This window comes from Astyanax mexicanus, chromosome 22 (assembly GCF_023375975.1).
Source record: "Astyanax mexicanus isolate ESR-SI-001 chromosome 22, AstMex3_surface, whole genome shotgun sequence".
Taxonomy (NCBI): domain Eukaryota; kingdom Metazoa; phylum Chordata; class Actinopteri; order Characiformes; family Acestrorhamphidae; genus Astyanax; species Astyanax mexicanus.
The window spans coordinates 24,109,032-24,123,288 of record NC_064429.1 but is presented as its reverse complement, the minus strand read 5'-3'; the positions used below and the strand labels follow the sequence as shown (position 1 = coordinate 24,123,288).

General features: G+C 41.0%; 1 protein-coding gene across 7 annotated transcripts in view; it reads left to right on the top strand.

The window, feature by feature from the left end:
• The window catches only part of apba1a (amyloid beta (A4) precursor protein-binding, family A, member 1a), a 46,674-nt gene that overhangs the window by 14,912 nt on the left and 17,505 nt on the right, over window positions 1–14,257 (top strand). For 6 of the 7 annotated variants that reach the window (XM_049470283.1, XM_049470282.1, XM_049470279.1 and 3 more), the window contains exons 2-3: window positions 3,847–3,908; window positions 11,711–13,334. In XM_049470283.1, the coding sequence (XP_049326240.1) occupies window positions 11,787–13,334 (1,548 nt within the window). In that variant the 5' untranslated portion in view covers window positions 3,847–3,908; window positions 11,711–11,786. The remainder of the gene's footprint in view (window positions 1–3,846; window positions 3,909–11,710; window positions 13,335–14,257) is intronic. The other variant, XM_049470278.1, reaches the window with a different exon arrangement.

Genomic DNA, 14,257 nt, shown 5'->3' with positions numbered 1-14,257 from the left:
TGTCCTTTATTTATATGTTTGACTCCCCCTAAGCAATGTTCTATTTTTTGTTAAGGAATACCTAATATTATTGCTTTTCATAAACAAAAACAACAGAAATCACTATTGTAATAATTTGTGCCCAAACAGCTGTGTGATGTGCATGAACCTAAAAGGCAATCAGATTCTCGCAGGAAGTCAGGGACCAGCACATGTGTATGGACTAAAAGAAGCACAAAATCCAGTGTGATGCATTTTCTGAATTTGGATACATGTCCAATATAGGACCACAAATAAAAGTGACACAGTTCTAATTTTAAAAATCCGGTTTGATGTCCACACTGCCTTGAAAAAATCAGATTTGAGATCATGTGAATGCAGTGCTAAACCATGTCTGTGTCAAACATAAAACACTGGAACGGTTATCCTCATACCAGGAAACTGCCTTGCTGTGGAAAAGAGGTCATAGACAACATTTCAACCAGCACTGTATCAAGAACTGAAACTTGCTATGAACAGCAATCCTCAGTGCAAAATTATTTCAGTTGTTTTAAAACCCAGCTCCAGGGTTTTAAGTGGCTCTTGATATCTTAACTCCATTTGTTCCATCTGTGTATGTTCACAGTTGAGTGCATGGCCATTTCTAATGCTACACTAACCTGGAGCTGAGTTGCTGGAGACCACTCTACTGCCCAAGTTAACAGTAAACATTCAGTTTCTTCTTGGAAAGCCCTCTGTAGACTGACAGCTGGCAGGATTCCGTCAACAATTCAAGAAATACCATAAATAAAATGGGTAAATAAAATATGCCTCTAGTAGGCAAGTCAGTAAGAGAACAATATTTAAAAATGGACAGCAAAAAAGTTTAAAATGATTGAACTATACACATGACATTGCAAGTGACTATTGTATATGCACACATTGCAATGAAACAATATAAACTGTTTGTAGCCAAGGCACGTAAAGTGCTGTATAGATTTTATACACCTTTTACCAATTTGTTTCCTTTGCACACTACAGAATTTTCGTTTTTATCCTTGGGTGTGCTCTCTTTGTGTAAAAACGCTCCAAACCAATTAGAAAACATTGCCAAGTTTAAAAACTTGTTAATGAATTCAGACCAAAGGGAAGAGGTGCCCTTGAACACGGCACTTAAACCCACTCTGGTTCTGTGTTCTCACAGCCTGAATTCACTAGTGTGATTGTGTGTGTTTACTGGACTGAATGTGGTGGTTGAAATCTGTTGTACTGCTGAGCAATGGCTAATGTAAATGAACAAAAGGACAGCTTTGTGGAGATGCAGAGCATGGACTGGCCAGTTGAAAGGCTTTTCTCTCGTGTTATCAGAAGAAGTAAGACTATATATTTTGCTGTAAAATTCATAGTTTGACTGCTGAGAAAAGACTGAATATAGTGGATTGGTGGTAAGTGGATGTGAATAGGTGTGAGGTGAGCTGCCAGCTGATTTTTACATCAGGAGGTGGGGCGGGTGGAGCCTGATTACTGGAGCTGGAGTAGAGAGAGGAGAGTCATCGAAGTGTTCCTGGTCCACTGCCAAGCAGGCATGCTCATCACATCTATAGAGAGTGAGATAGAGAGGGAGAGAGAGAGAGAGAGAGACAGGCAGGCCGTGGCAGTAATTGACTGCTGAAGGAGTGGCTGAGAGAGGCTGCTGAACTTGCCACCCCATTTTAACACCTCCTCTCTCTGTCTCTCTGTGCGCTTCCCTCTTTTTCTGCAATCCCCTCATTCTCTCTCTCTTACCGCCTGAACACATATCTCATCTCTCATACCATATGCAACCACCCAATGCTTCTGCTCTTTAATAATGAGCAGATGGAGTCCAGGAGGTTGTGAGGGTAGAATGAATGATGTGAGAGAGAGAGAGTGTAACTTCTCTTTTGGTGAAGTAATCTCTTTCAGACAGACTTTCCTAGGGTCTGCCCCTTTGACTGAAATCTGTTCAAGTGTATTTAGCCTGTCTAAACTGTATCAGGGCTCACTGCATAATCAGTAATGGCTTAGGCCTTCTCTGCGGTCAGTAGCAATATCTCTCTCTCTCTCTCTCTCTCTCTCTCTTTCTCTCTCTCTGTCTCTCTCTCTCTCTCTTGTAGATTCAGAGCACAGCAGCTGCTCCGGTGAATGGTGTTTATACCTTCTCTGCTTGTGTTTTGTCATCTTAAAGAGTGCCATAGCAACAGATGTCTCTCTCTCTGTCTCCCTCTCTCTCCTTATTCTAGTTGAGTTTAGTTCATTAAGCCCTATATTCCATATTTAGTAACTGCATCCCTAAAGCAATACCTAAGGAAGTTCCAATTAAGTTTTTAAAGCTCTCTGTAGGTAAGATCTGCTGATAAATAATACAAGTAAAAATAATAATACATCACAGAAGGTAACACCACCCACTGCACTGTCCACTGTGGGTGGTATTGCCTTCCATTAAACGTTCCCAGTACACAGGTGACACTGTGAATTGGGTAATGTTAAATGTCTGCACCCACTATCAAGAAAATTGTATTTATGCATTCCTAGTCCTGAGTGACAGTTAATTTGCAAATCAAGATCAAGTATAGCATTGCATCAGTTTTCATCTGATGTTTACTGTGGTTTTGGCAGACTGTAAGCCTGCCCTCGATGGCCGACACTTAAAGAAGTAAGCACAAGTTGACAGAGGACAGGGTGCTATGTTGCCTTAGCTTAATCTCTTTTACTAGATTCTTGCTAGATTTGAGCCTTATCCTTTCATGTTGCCATCTGATACAGCAAAGCAGTCAGCTTAGTGCACAGAGCTGGGATCCATGGATTTGAGTGAGCTGAGGAGAGGGAGGCACTCTCTACTGCGTCAGCTGCAGAGTACCGCAGACTTCTGGCTGCAGGAAGGTATACCAAGGGTGTGTAAATAGAGGGGTAGCTGGAATCATCATGTGAGGGATGATTATGTTGTAGACTTTAGGAATAGCAGCATTAATGCCACATTTGGTACCTGGTCTGCATTTTATTTTCATACTTTATGGGACATGGGAGATCTGCTTTATGAATGTTTTTGAGATTAAGTGTTTTTGTTGTTGTTTATACAAGTATTGTATTCAATCTTACAAATATATTTGTTTTAACTAGTTTTAATTTGTTAGTAATGCAATTTTTAGTGAGTGAGTATACTTATATCTAAACTTATATCTATACTACATACTTCATCCCCCAAAAAAAGATATCATTATTCATTACATTGTAGGACATAATTGGAATGCACCTTAAATGTTTATAGACACCCCTACTGCTATTTTAGGTTGCAACAATTGCTGACAAAAATGTCCTAATGCACACACAGCTTGTTTAATCCCTATAGTGAAGTATTGCCAACAGATTGCCTACGTATTGAGCTGTGGAGCAATGGAACTGTGTTCTCCCGAAGGATAGTTATTCATTTTTAAAAAGTATTTAAACTGATAATAATGTGTTACCCCAGGGAATGACTTGGGAATGGCCATTCCTGTGTCCTATTCCTGTGTTCCATGTCACCGCTTGTGAGATGGTAGCTTGTGAGTGTTGTAATATGTCATAATAGGCAATACCACACACATTCTACAGTGCACAATAATAATTGTGTCCGGCAGCATCTGGCCAGATTTGTCCACGCAAACAGACAAGCAACTCTGGCAGAAATCAAATCTGCATTCAATGCCGGAGGACTTGCACACACATTATACAGGTTAGTACTGCATTTTCGGGCTTCCATCTGACATGGCAAAAGTCATGGGACATGACAGTACTGAAATATGGTGTGTCAGTGTACAAGAGAGCTGTTAAAGGGCTGAGAGTGGAATTGACTTTGAGTTGATGCAACATTTCTGTCTGCTGTCTGTCTAGAGTTGCTGTTTTCTTTCAACATGAAGACCAAAGAAATGTCAATGTCAGGAAAGCAAGCTATTGTGAGTACACCAGTCAGAGGAAATGCACAATTGATTTCATTGTGGATTGTAGTGAATGTTGACTGTATGTATACTTATAGTTTAATACCCAGAGCATTTGCCTCAGGGTTCGTTTTAATCAAACCATTCCTGCCAAGTCTGAACACTAAACCCTTAATGTGACAGTTTATGTTTGCCATGAATGTTGGTAAAAGATGTGCTGGATTCTTTTAAAGTGCGTTCCTTCTCTAAAAGCAGAGAAGGAGCTGGTTTAAGTGGGGCAGCATGCCAAAAGAATGCAACTGCTTTAAAGAGAGACTAAATGGAGCTTAACTTGCACAGCTATTTAACCACACCTACCTACTGATATCACTCACATAAAATACCTGAATAAATTTCTAAGGAATAGTTTTAAACTTTAGATGTCCTTACTTGGAGTGGTAGATTGTGTTTTTTACAACCCAAAATGAGAAATACATTCTGCAACACATTCTAACAAAAGTTGTAGAAAAGGCAATTTAGGACTAGTGAAAAGAATTAAAATGAGATTTTGTACAAAAGTAATATGCATAAAAAGCTCTTTGTATCTTTGAGGAGCTAATATGGACAGAGGATCTCTAGTTTGTCAGAAAATGTTGGATTTGCCTAATTCTCCCTTTACAATGCATAATATCAACAAAATATTAAATAAATTTAGTAGGTAATGGTTACTTTGCAATGCACAAAGAACCATCCTTTAGTAATACCTTATAGAACCACATAGGCACAGAATTACTTGATAAAGGTTGGTCAAGCGCTACAATACAAAGTTACATTTACAAATTCCACTTAATACTTTACTGTTTAAAGCTTTAGAAGCTTCTCTGGTTTCAGATGCATCTGGTATGAAATAACACACAATGAAAATGTGTTATGTGGTCAAACAAAACAGTATAACACATTTGTATTATTAACAAATATTCCAAAAGTCATGGCTTGTCATGGAATGAGGTTAAGTTTTGGGCTGCTGAGAAAATGTAGTCAAGGTAGGTGTAAGAATTGCTGCATTGATTTTTTTTTCTCATACAACCTGTTCTGATATGTGGATGTAAAATCTGCACAGAGGAACAGCTGAGATTAAAATTCCTCGTCTTTGTCCTCAAAGGGATTGTAGCCAGTTTTTTACCTTGAGGAAGTCTTATGAAAAGCTGAACTTGCCTCTAGGCATTTAATTGCTCATTCTTGAAGAAATAACAGGAATGTAATCTACATATCCGTAGGGCAGTATTCAGTGCAAAAGACAGAATTAAGAGGTGGAATCTAATGTGGCCTTGAAGCGGGGCTATTCCCCCTAGTCGCTGAACTGTTCTCACCAACCAGAATTTTTAGATCTAAAAAGCACAACACAGCGACTGTCTGATTGTCTATGATTTATTTGTGTGAGCACTGAATAAGCTTTAAATCCAATAGCAAGGGGATTTCAAATGCCAGCTTACATAGACTAGACTGGAAGTTTTTTTTGGGGCAGTGTTATCTCAGACTACATTAGTATACAGAACATGCATTGTGGCTAGGCTAGGTGATGCAGTAGGGCTGTTGAAATTCTGCAGAGAACTGTAGCCCCAGACAGAATGTCCTTGACCCGCAGTATAATTGTCATAGCTTTCCTCATTATTCAGGCGAATGTAATTAGTTCAGTATTGGAGGGTTTTTATTGGCTTAGCCAGTCACAGTAAATTGCAGGTCAAATTTGATTTGCCTAAGGCAGATGTGAGTGGGCCTGCGTGGGTGGAGGACAGGAGATCTATACCATTGATTTACTGTATTGGTTGTGGTTAGCGAATAAGTCTTCGTTAACAGCTTTTCTTTAAGTTCCCCAAGACGACACCTTAAAATTTCAGTAGAACCTTTCTTAGCGTAACCTCTTAAACTATTAGGAACCAATGGTGGTTCCTGGCTCTTTTCTTCTCTGTTATAACTAAGGAATTTAGGCAGTTTCCAATCCTTTGCATGTAGTTATGTAGGATTGGCAGTCTTTAGGGTTTATAAAAGTCACAGAGTAAAGAAGTTAGTATCAGATGAAAGTGTTATGGTTCAAGCTAAGAATGAATACCCGTTTGGCCTTTTATTTGTCCTACAATATAAAAACAAACATATCTGTTAGTTTAATTTTTTGTTTGTTTGTTTCTGGTTTTTGTACCTCGACTAGTTCATGCTGACTACACACATAGAAAAGCACATTAAAGGTGCTGTATATGATTTTGGACAATGACTGTTGATATATGATATTTCATGTGTTGTGCACTTACAAAATGTTGTTGACCTATCAAACTGCTTAATTTACAAAAACGTTTATTGGATTGAAATCATATACAATGTCTTTAAAGCAGCATTACGTGTGAAAGTTGTGTTTTTTTTGCTTCTGGGCTCCCTCTACAGTTTAGAAGTATATAAATACATCTTGAGCGTTCCCTAATGGAACAAACTAAAAGACACAGAACTGGCCTTTGAAATGAATGAATCATGTGGACTGTGGGTGTACAGTAATTGTAAAGGATTTTACACAAATATACTTGGGTAATGCAGCATTAAACAGTTCTTGTAATAGGTCTTGTTCAGCTTCATCAAAGTTACAGAGTGTAGTAGAAGCATTCCTGAAAAGTGGTGGCAAAGATTGAGTTATCTTTCTTTATCTTAAGACCAATTTATGCTTCAAGTTAATGCCAATTTACGCAACTTACCAAAAGAATAACCTTGTGTTTTTACTTGAAGAGTGATGCAACACACAAGTAAACAAGTATAAATGCACCCAACAGTGTAAGCTTTTTGTGCAGGCTATGCCATGTACTCTGCAGTGACTTGATGCAGAAGTATAAACCAGCCCCTACAGTGAGTAGGGAAGCATTAGCATGTTTCTGACACTGCTATTTTAATGTAAAACAGCTCCATAATGTTGCTTTAGATTTAAGCTACCTGACATGTCTTATCTGAATTTATATTCCATTATATTCTTTTTATTTAAGGCACAGAATATTTTTAAATGTGCTTTATGCTTTGGCTCTGTGAGAAGAAATGCTTGTTGTTTTGAAGAGAGCATAGCTGGAGCTTAGTTAGTCAAAATGGCCTCCCTTAGCATCTTTGATGAATTAATGACTACCCAACCAAAGACACAACCTCAGGGTTTCATTGTGCATTGTATACATGAGGCCTCACCCACGCCCTGTTTGTGTGAGCCTATTTTACATCAGCTGCCGTTAGCCATTTAAATCCACCAGTGGTAATCCTGTTAGAGGAACGATTCAATCAAACTCGCCACGCTGTCATTCCGCATGCAGCTCTTTCTCTTTCTCTTCTTTGTGTCTCAGTGTTTGCTTATGTGCACAAACGTGGAAGTTAGCATCTGTCTGTCTGCATGTGGATGAGTTTGTTTATCTCCGTGAGCGTGTGTGTGTGTGCGTGTGCATATTTGTGCCAGCGATTACAGAGAGGGACTGCAACTGTGCTTAATCAGGAGCTGCCTGACAGCGTGGCGCTGGTGGCTGTATTTGTGTGTTTAAGGCAGAGATGAGCACATCCTCGGTATAACAGCACTGCTGCTCCCCACTGACTCAGAGCTGGTTTAGTTTTCACTGGGGAACTGAAGCACAGTGCTAATTAGAGGTAGGAGAAACCAGCAGTACAGCATAGTATCACAATATTTGGGCTAAAAAATGTTGTAGGGATTATTTATGAATTTTTAGTAAGATGTAAATGTATTATTAACCCTCCTGTTATCAGTTAGACCCCATTCAATGTTTAACACCTTTAAATAAGCAGTTCATATAATTTTATTTACTTCATGTTCAATGACCTTTCCTTTTACCTAATTTAATGGGTACAACTAATGAAAAGTTTGCAATGTCCTGTACACATGTTTTAGTTTTATGTTTTAGTTAGAGTTCGAGTGAAGCCTGATAATGGATGCAGGTGGATGTAGCAGAAGTTGTATCACCCACAGTGGCCAGTGAGTTCAGAGGGTGGTAGTGATCGTGACCAGCAGTTTCTGGTTATAATTCCCTGTGTGAACAGACCAGCGACTCACATGAAAATCCTGCAGGTCTTCAATAGAATGCAGCAAAAGTCAAAAGAATACTAGTCCCATGTCCTAGGACTTTAGGCATGTCAGTGTGTATAGGTCTGTTTCTCAAACCATAGCCTAAATATTTGCCTGTGCTTTTAATGAGGCTGTTCGAAAATGTAACAAATACTGCCTACTCATGTCTGCTATTAAAGCAATCTGGTGTTTTTGTCCAGAAATGCTGCTAAGGCAGTCTATTCCAGTTTTCTATTCCTGGTCATCAATATTATAGCAGGTTGGTGTATGTGTGAGTGTGTGTGTGTTTATGTTTATGATGGTATTTTATTGATAATTTAGAAAAAATCCACACGATGCCACCAAGGCATGACCTTGCAGGAGGTGATCCTGTTGTGTACTTCAACACTTCAAAGCCCCTGCCTCCACTGCTTCCAGCTGGGAATGTGTATTAATTTAAAAATAGAGCCAAGCTACTCAACCCAGATAATAACTAATAAACTGTATGCATAATTTTGGTGCATATTACAACGGACACACACAAACGCACACACTGACTCATGCACAGCATGCGTGCAGTAATTATGCAGTAAGTTGTACGACGGCCCGAATCACATCACGCTGTCCTCTAGTCCTTGCCTGCTCTCGGCCAAGAGCAGGGCAGCTGGCAGCGTCCTGCTTCGTCCTTCAGAGCTGACCATTTGAGTGAGGGCTCCTGTAGAGCTGAGTGTGATGGAAAGAGAGTGTCCAACCTGCTACCCTGCCTCTCATTTACAGGTGTATTGGCACAGAGCAGGGGAGAGAAAGAGAGAGAGTGGAATAGATAGATGGTGAGATGGGAGGCTAGGAAGGGACTCTGGTGTTTTCAGCATTATGTGTGTTTTTGTCAGTTTGTCCCTGTTCCTTCTTTTTTTATCTGTGACCTTCTGTTTTCTAAAAAAAATGCCCCCTTTTCTTTCCTCTCACTCACACTTTTGATAGATCAGAAGTTGAGTTTCTCAGTACTTGGCATGCATTTGTTTGAATTTCAATTTCAATTGTATTCCCTTGAATGCTATTTACATGTTGTTTGTATTTTACAGTGGCTACCACAAACCTAAATTTATTGAGATTTTAAAGGATTGATCAAAACAAAGTAACACATAATTGTGATGTGGAATGAAAATAATACAAAAATGTTAATCAAATAAAAATCTGAAAAGTGTGATGTCCAAAAGTATTTGATCACCCTATATTAATACTTAGTAGAGCCACTTTTCTCTGCAATTGCAGCTGCAAGTCTGCATCTAGTGACTGATATTTCTGCACATTCTTCTTTGCAAAATATCTCCAGCTCAGCCAGGTTGGATTTGTAAACAGCTATGCCATCTTGCCACAGAAGCTCAATGGGACAGAGAGGTTTATAGTGCCAATTGTGCTTTATCTATTTTTTAATCATGCGTCTTTGCACACAACCAATGGCAATTGTGAGTGACTTGTCATCTGCCAGTGTGAACACGGGGTTAGTAGCCTATATTGTGCTAAAAAGGTGTATAATATTGTACACATGCATACAATGGACAAAAATATTTTAGAAAGTGACAGAAACCCACTGTTACATGCATATAATAACTTTGTTGTTACACATTAATTAATGGTCCATGCAATAACAGTGTGTAACTACATAGTGATGAATTCACTGTTGCAGATATATAGATAGATGGTACAGCTTATATATGCATGCCAATCAATAACAATCTTGACTCATATAGTGTGTCCTAATAACTGCATCCTCTCTATTTCACAAGGTTATATAGGGCACTATAAAATTCCTTTTTTATACAACCAGTTAAATACTATTATTAAAGAAGTAAGTGAAGTACAGTCGTACACAAAAAAGTAACTTTAAAAATAAATTTAGCTATTACTTTTTGAGAAAACACTTTATGATTAGATTACATACTGCTATTCTATCACATTATTTTCATTTTAGAATAATGTATTGTTCCTGCAGTAATTGACATATTGATTGAAGCATCTAAGAGTTAATTTCTTTCTACTGTAGTTCATAATATTTATGTGTACATAGTACAACTTAAATAATGGTATCAAACAGATCTGGCCAATGCTCGTCAAACTTTCGACCAGTACTATGCGAAAAGGTCCTGATTTTGGAAAATGAATAGCTAAGTTTTCCTTTAGGATCACATCTATGAATAGTTTTTTTAACCCGGTGTTGTATTTGTGATTCTTTCTCCCTCACAAACACACACACACACACACACACACACCTTTTTCTGTCTCTGCTGCCCTCTCTCTGGTGGGGCTCTCCCTGAGGAGAAGAGACACAGGAAGGTCATTTCTACCAGAATGGGGAGACTGTCAGGTTTCCATGGTTGTGATTCCACATTTTTCCACAGTGTGAACACACCAGTTGGTTGCGGCTCACCGGCAGAGCATATCACCGTGGCAACCGGAGCTCTCCACAGATCTTCTTCCTGCATGCTTGTGTGTGTATGTGTGTGTGTGCGTGTGCACTGGGTGGTTTGTTTTTGCTCCTATGACTAATAAGAGGAGGTGTAGCCCCAGGGATATATAATGTACATACTGCACGAGGATGAGTTGCTTTATAAAGCACTGCTGTCGATTTGTGTTCAATCTTTCTGCAGCTGAGTTTGGCTTCGTTGGTGCTGCTTCCTTTGTGATTCACTCATTCACGCCGTCATTCGCACTTACGTCGTCCACAATGTCAATATTATGACACATCACTGACATGACCAAAATGCTATATCTGTGACAACAAGCCAACTGACGAGGAATTATATATTTATTAACATGACTCATGCAGTTGTTTCCAGCTTGTTTTATTTTAGAAGATGTTGCTGCTGAACGAAGCTTGCTGTATCGTTCTGCTAGAAACAACTGGAGAAGTGCTATGAAGATTTGATTGCATTGCATGACAGTACAGAGAGTGTTAGTGTGGTTAGGATGTTGAATTATCACCACTCCACCACCTTTATTTATCCCCAACTGCTTAACTCCCAACATCCCAAAAGTATTAAATGGAGCAGCATTATTTCCGAGAACACAGTTCTGCAGCTTAATACTTCACTTCTAGCTAATGATTCATGTTGTACTATTCTACAGTAATATTCTACTGGCAGTATTTTTTCTCTATAGGGATTAGCTATGTGTGAATGTATTTGCACATATGTGTCAGCATAAGAAGCAGAATTTATTCATTAGCTAGTAGCGATGTCTGCAAACATTTGGAAATATAGATATAATATTTCTGACTTTATGAGTTGGCTGCATACAGTTTCTTTGCTGTTTTTTATTGTGGGTGTTCTCGGTTTTGTAAGCTGCATATCTGATGTTGTTCTCACAGAACTAGGCCATGTTTGCAATCTTAAAGACCAGCTATGCTTGTTTCTGTCAGCAGGGAGCACAGTGCTTCCCTTATTTGTGTCCTCCTCTGGGTGCCTTGAATGGAATAATGCAGATAAAATGGGGGCAGACAGTATGACAGTGGGTTAAATGTGATTTTGCTAATTCACGTGACTGCCTTGACTACGCTCAGTCTGATGATATGTGTGTAGTGTAGTGCATTAGCCAATCAGATACTATTTATCTCATTTGTCTTTCATATCAATGGAGATTATGTCTTACTTCATGGAAGTCAAGAAACATTTAGTACGAGACGTCAAGACATAGATTGATTGTATTTGTAATTGAATTAATGTAATATTATAGTTAAATATTCACCTTTGGTTTTCACCTGCTGTTTTTGCAGACTTTTACCTGAGCTGAGTGAAGCCTGGCCTGGGGGGGAGATGAAGCTGTGTATGTAGAAGCCCACCTGTTCAGCCATGAGCCATCAGGAGGCGCCACTGGGCCAGGATCTGAGTGAGGCTGCCGAGGCTGACCTGGAGCGGCGGGGCCCCGAGGGCCAGCAGCCACCGTCCCACCGCAGACGGCACGACAACTCGGGCCGGTCCCGCAACCACCACAATGGGCATGGTGGAGAAAACTCCCATGGCCAGTCTGGATCCCAGCGCTACCGCAGGTACGAGGGCTCGGAGGGGGGCGGACGGCAACGCACCTCCCGCAGAACTCCTGAAGAGGGTGAAGCGGAACAGCAGCGCACACAGCAGCCAATACCACGGCCTGCAGTAACACGCTACCGCCGGCAGGGTGACGCAGAGGCACGGCTGCGGGCACAGCAACAGAGACAGAGGCAGAGAGAGAGGCAGCAGAGGGAGGCAGAGAGGGCGGAGCAACAGAGGCTAGAGCAGCTGGAGCAGCAGCAGCAACAGCCTGGAGAGCCTGAGGAGGATGAGGAGGATGGCAGCGCTTTGGCCCGCTCTGCCAGCACTGAGAGTGGTTTCCACAATCACACAGACCGGGCTGAGGGTGACGTAGTCATGGCCTCAGAGGCGGAGCCTGAGGATGAGACCACTTATGGAGTCCCACTGCGACCTGAGGCTGAGGAGTATACTGAAAGCGCAGAGTCAGAGCAGCAGCCTGCAGGACCAGCCCATGCACAGCCACAGTATCCCCCTCAACCACCACCGCTGCCCCGTGAACCATTGCCAAACACAGAGCGGCCCCCAAGGCACGATGCCGAGGCTCTCAACCCCAACTACTCTAATTATGTTTACACACAGCCGCTGTACCGCAGCCCAGGCCGTGAGGGCCAAGCCCAAGGTGAAGACGAGCCCTATTCTGAGCCTTATGCTGACTACGCCGTCCAGGAGCATGTGTATGAGGAGATCCCAGAAGCCCCTGGAACACAGGCTGAGGGACAGACCCCCCAACAGCGGCAGAGGCCTGGCTTCCGGCTATTTGAGCGCGATTCATACAGGCAACAGGAAGCCGTGGGCTCCAGGTTACACCACTACGACGAGCGATCTGACGGAGAGTCAGACAGCCCAGAGAAGGAGGCAGAATTTGCTCCGTACCCACGTGCCGACAGCTGCGAGCAGGATGAGGACATTGACCAGATTGTGGCAGAGGTGAAGGAGAGCCTGAGCTCTCATAGCTTGGAGCGTGCAGCGGCAGGCTCAGGCAGGGAAGAGGAAGAAGAGGACGAGTGGCCTGAATCTGAACACCGCATTAAAGCAGAGACAGAGGACAACAAGCTCCAAGAGTCCCCAGGTGAGGAAGGGAAAGGAGAGGAGGGTAGGACCCCTGTAAGCAGCCCTTCCGAAGATCCAGCTTTAGCAAAGAACAGCCGGCAGAAGAGGGATGCCATCTCTTTGGCTATCAAGGACATCAAGGAGGCTATTGAGGAGGTGAAGACCAGAACAGTGCGCTCACCGTATACACCTGATGAGCCCAAAGAACCCATCTGGGTGATGAGGCAGGACCTAAGCCCCACTGTGGAGTCAGACCTACAGCCATCACTAGGGGGAGATGTGAGTACAGACAATTAACAGCATCATCATGATCAGGTAGTTGAGGTTGTTTTGTCTTATTCATTCTTTACTTTTTCCAGCCCCATTAACTGATTCTACAGGAACACCCCCTGGATGCAGTACATCTGAACTTAGCAGTTTCAAACAACCTGTTAGACCTTGAGAAACCGTTGCTGGGAAAGAACACTTTCTTTTCAGAAAAAACAAGTTGACAGCTCAAGAGCACTGTTCAGGGTTATCAACATACATATGTCAGATTCCATTATGATGAGTATGCTAGAGTGGCCTTAGAGGCTTCACTGCAAGTTAAAACCCATTGATAGGCCTTAAAAACCTAAAAAATCCTTGAGACTTCCAGGTGTTCCAGGCTTATACAGGCACATATTGTACTGGGACAGAGTGGAATGGAATTGTATTGGGGCATCTGTGTAGATTAAGATGAGATTGATCATGTTCCAAAGCATATTCATTTATTTGTGAAACATGATACAACAGTTATGTTTGGCTGTAAGTGGTTAATGTATGTTTTTTAGTTTTTAAAGATTATTGCATTTAATAAATGCAAAATGGTGTTGTTTAGTGTAAGAACATTTGAAATTAGAAAAGTGTGTTCCATATACTTCCAGCAAGCACTCACTGTTATTTCTTTTTGGGAAATATCTTTGACATTTACTTTATATGTTTTAGTTATTCAAGTCTGAATAAAGTGTGATGTAACTTTTTCTCAGAACTGTAAAACTAGCTTCTAACATAAAGTATTACAAACATACATTACCAGTTTTGTTTGTTGGGCAAGACTCCGAAAAGCCACAAAGGGCTTTCTTGGTTCACTCTGTTGTAAAAATGTGCACGACTAAGCACTCCTGTATAGCATACAATATATATGTTGTAAATTACAGAAATCTCCCAGATATCTGAACAAT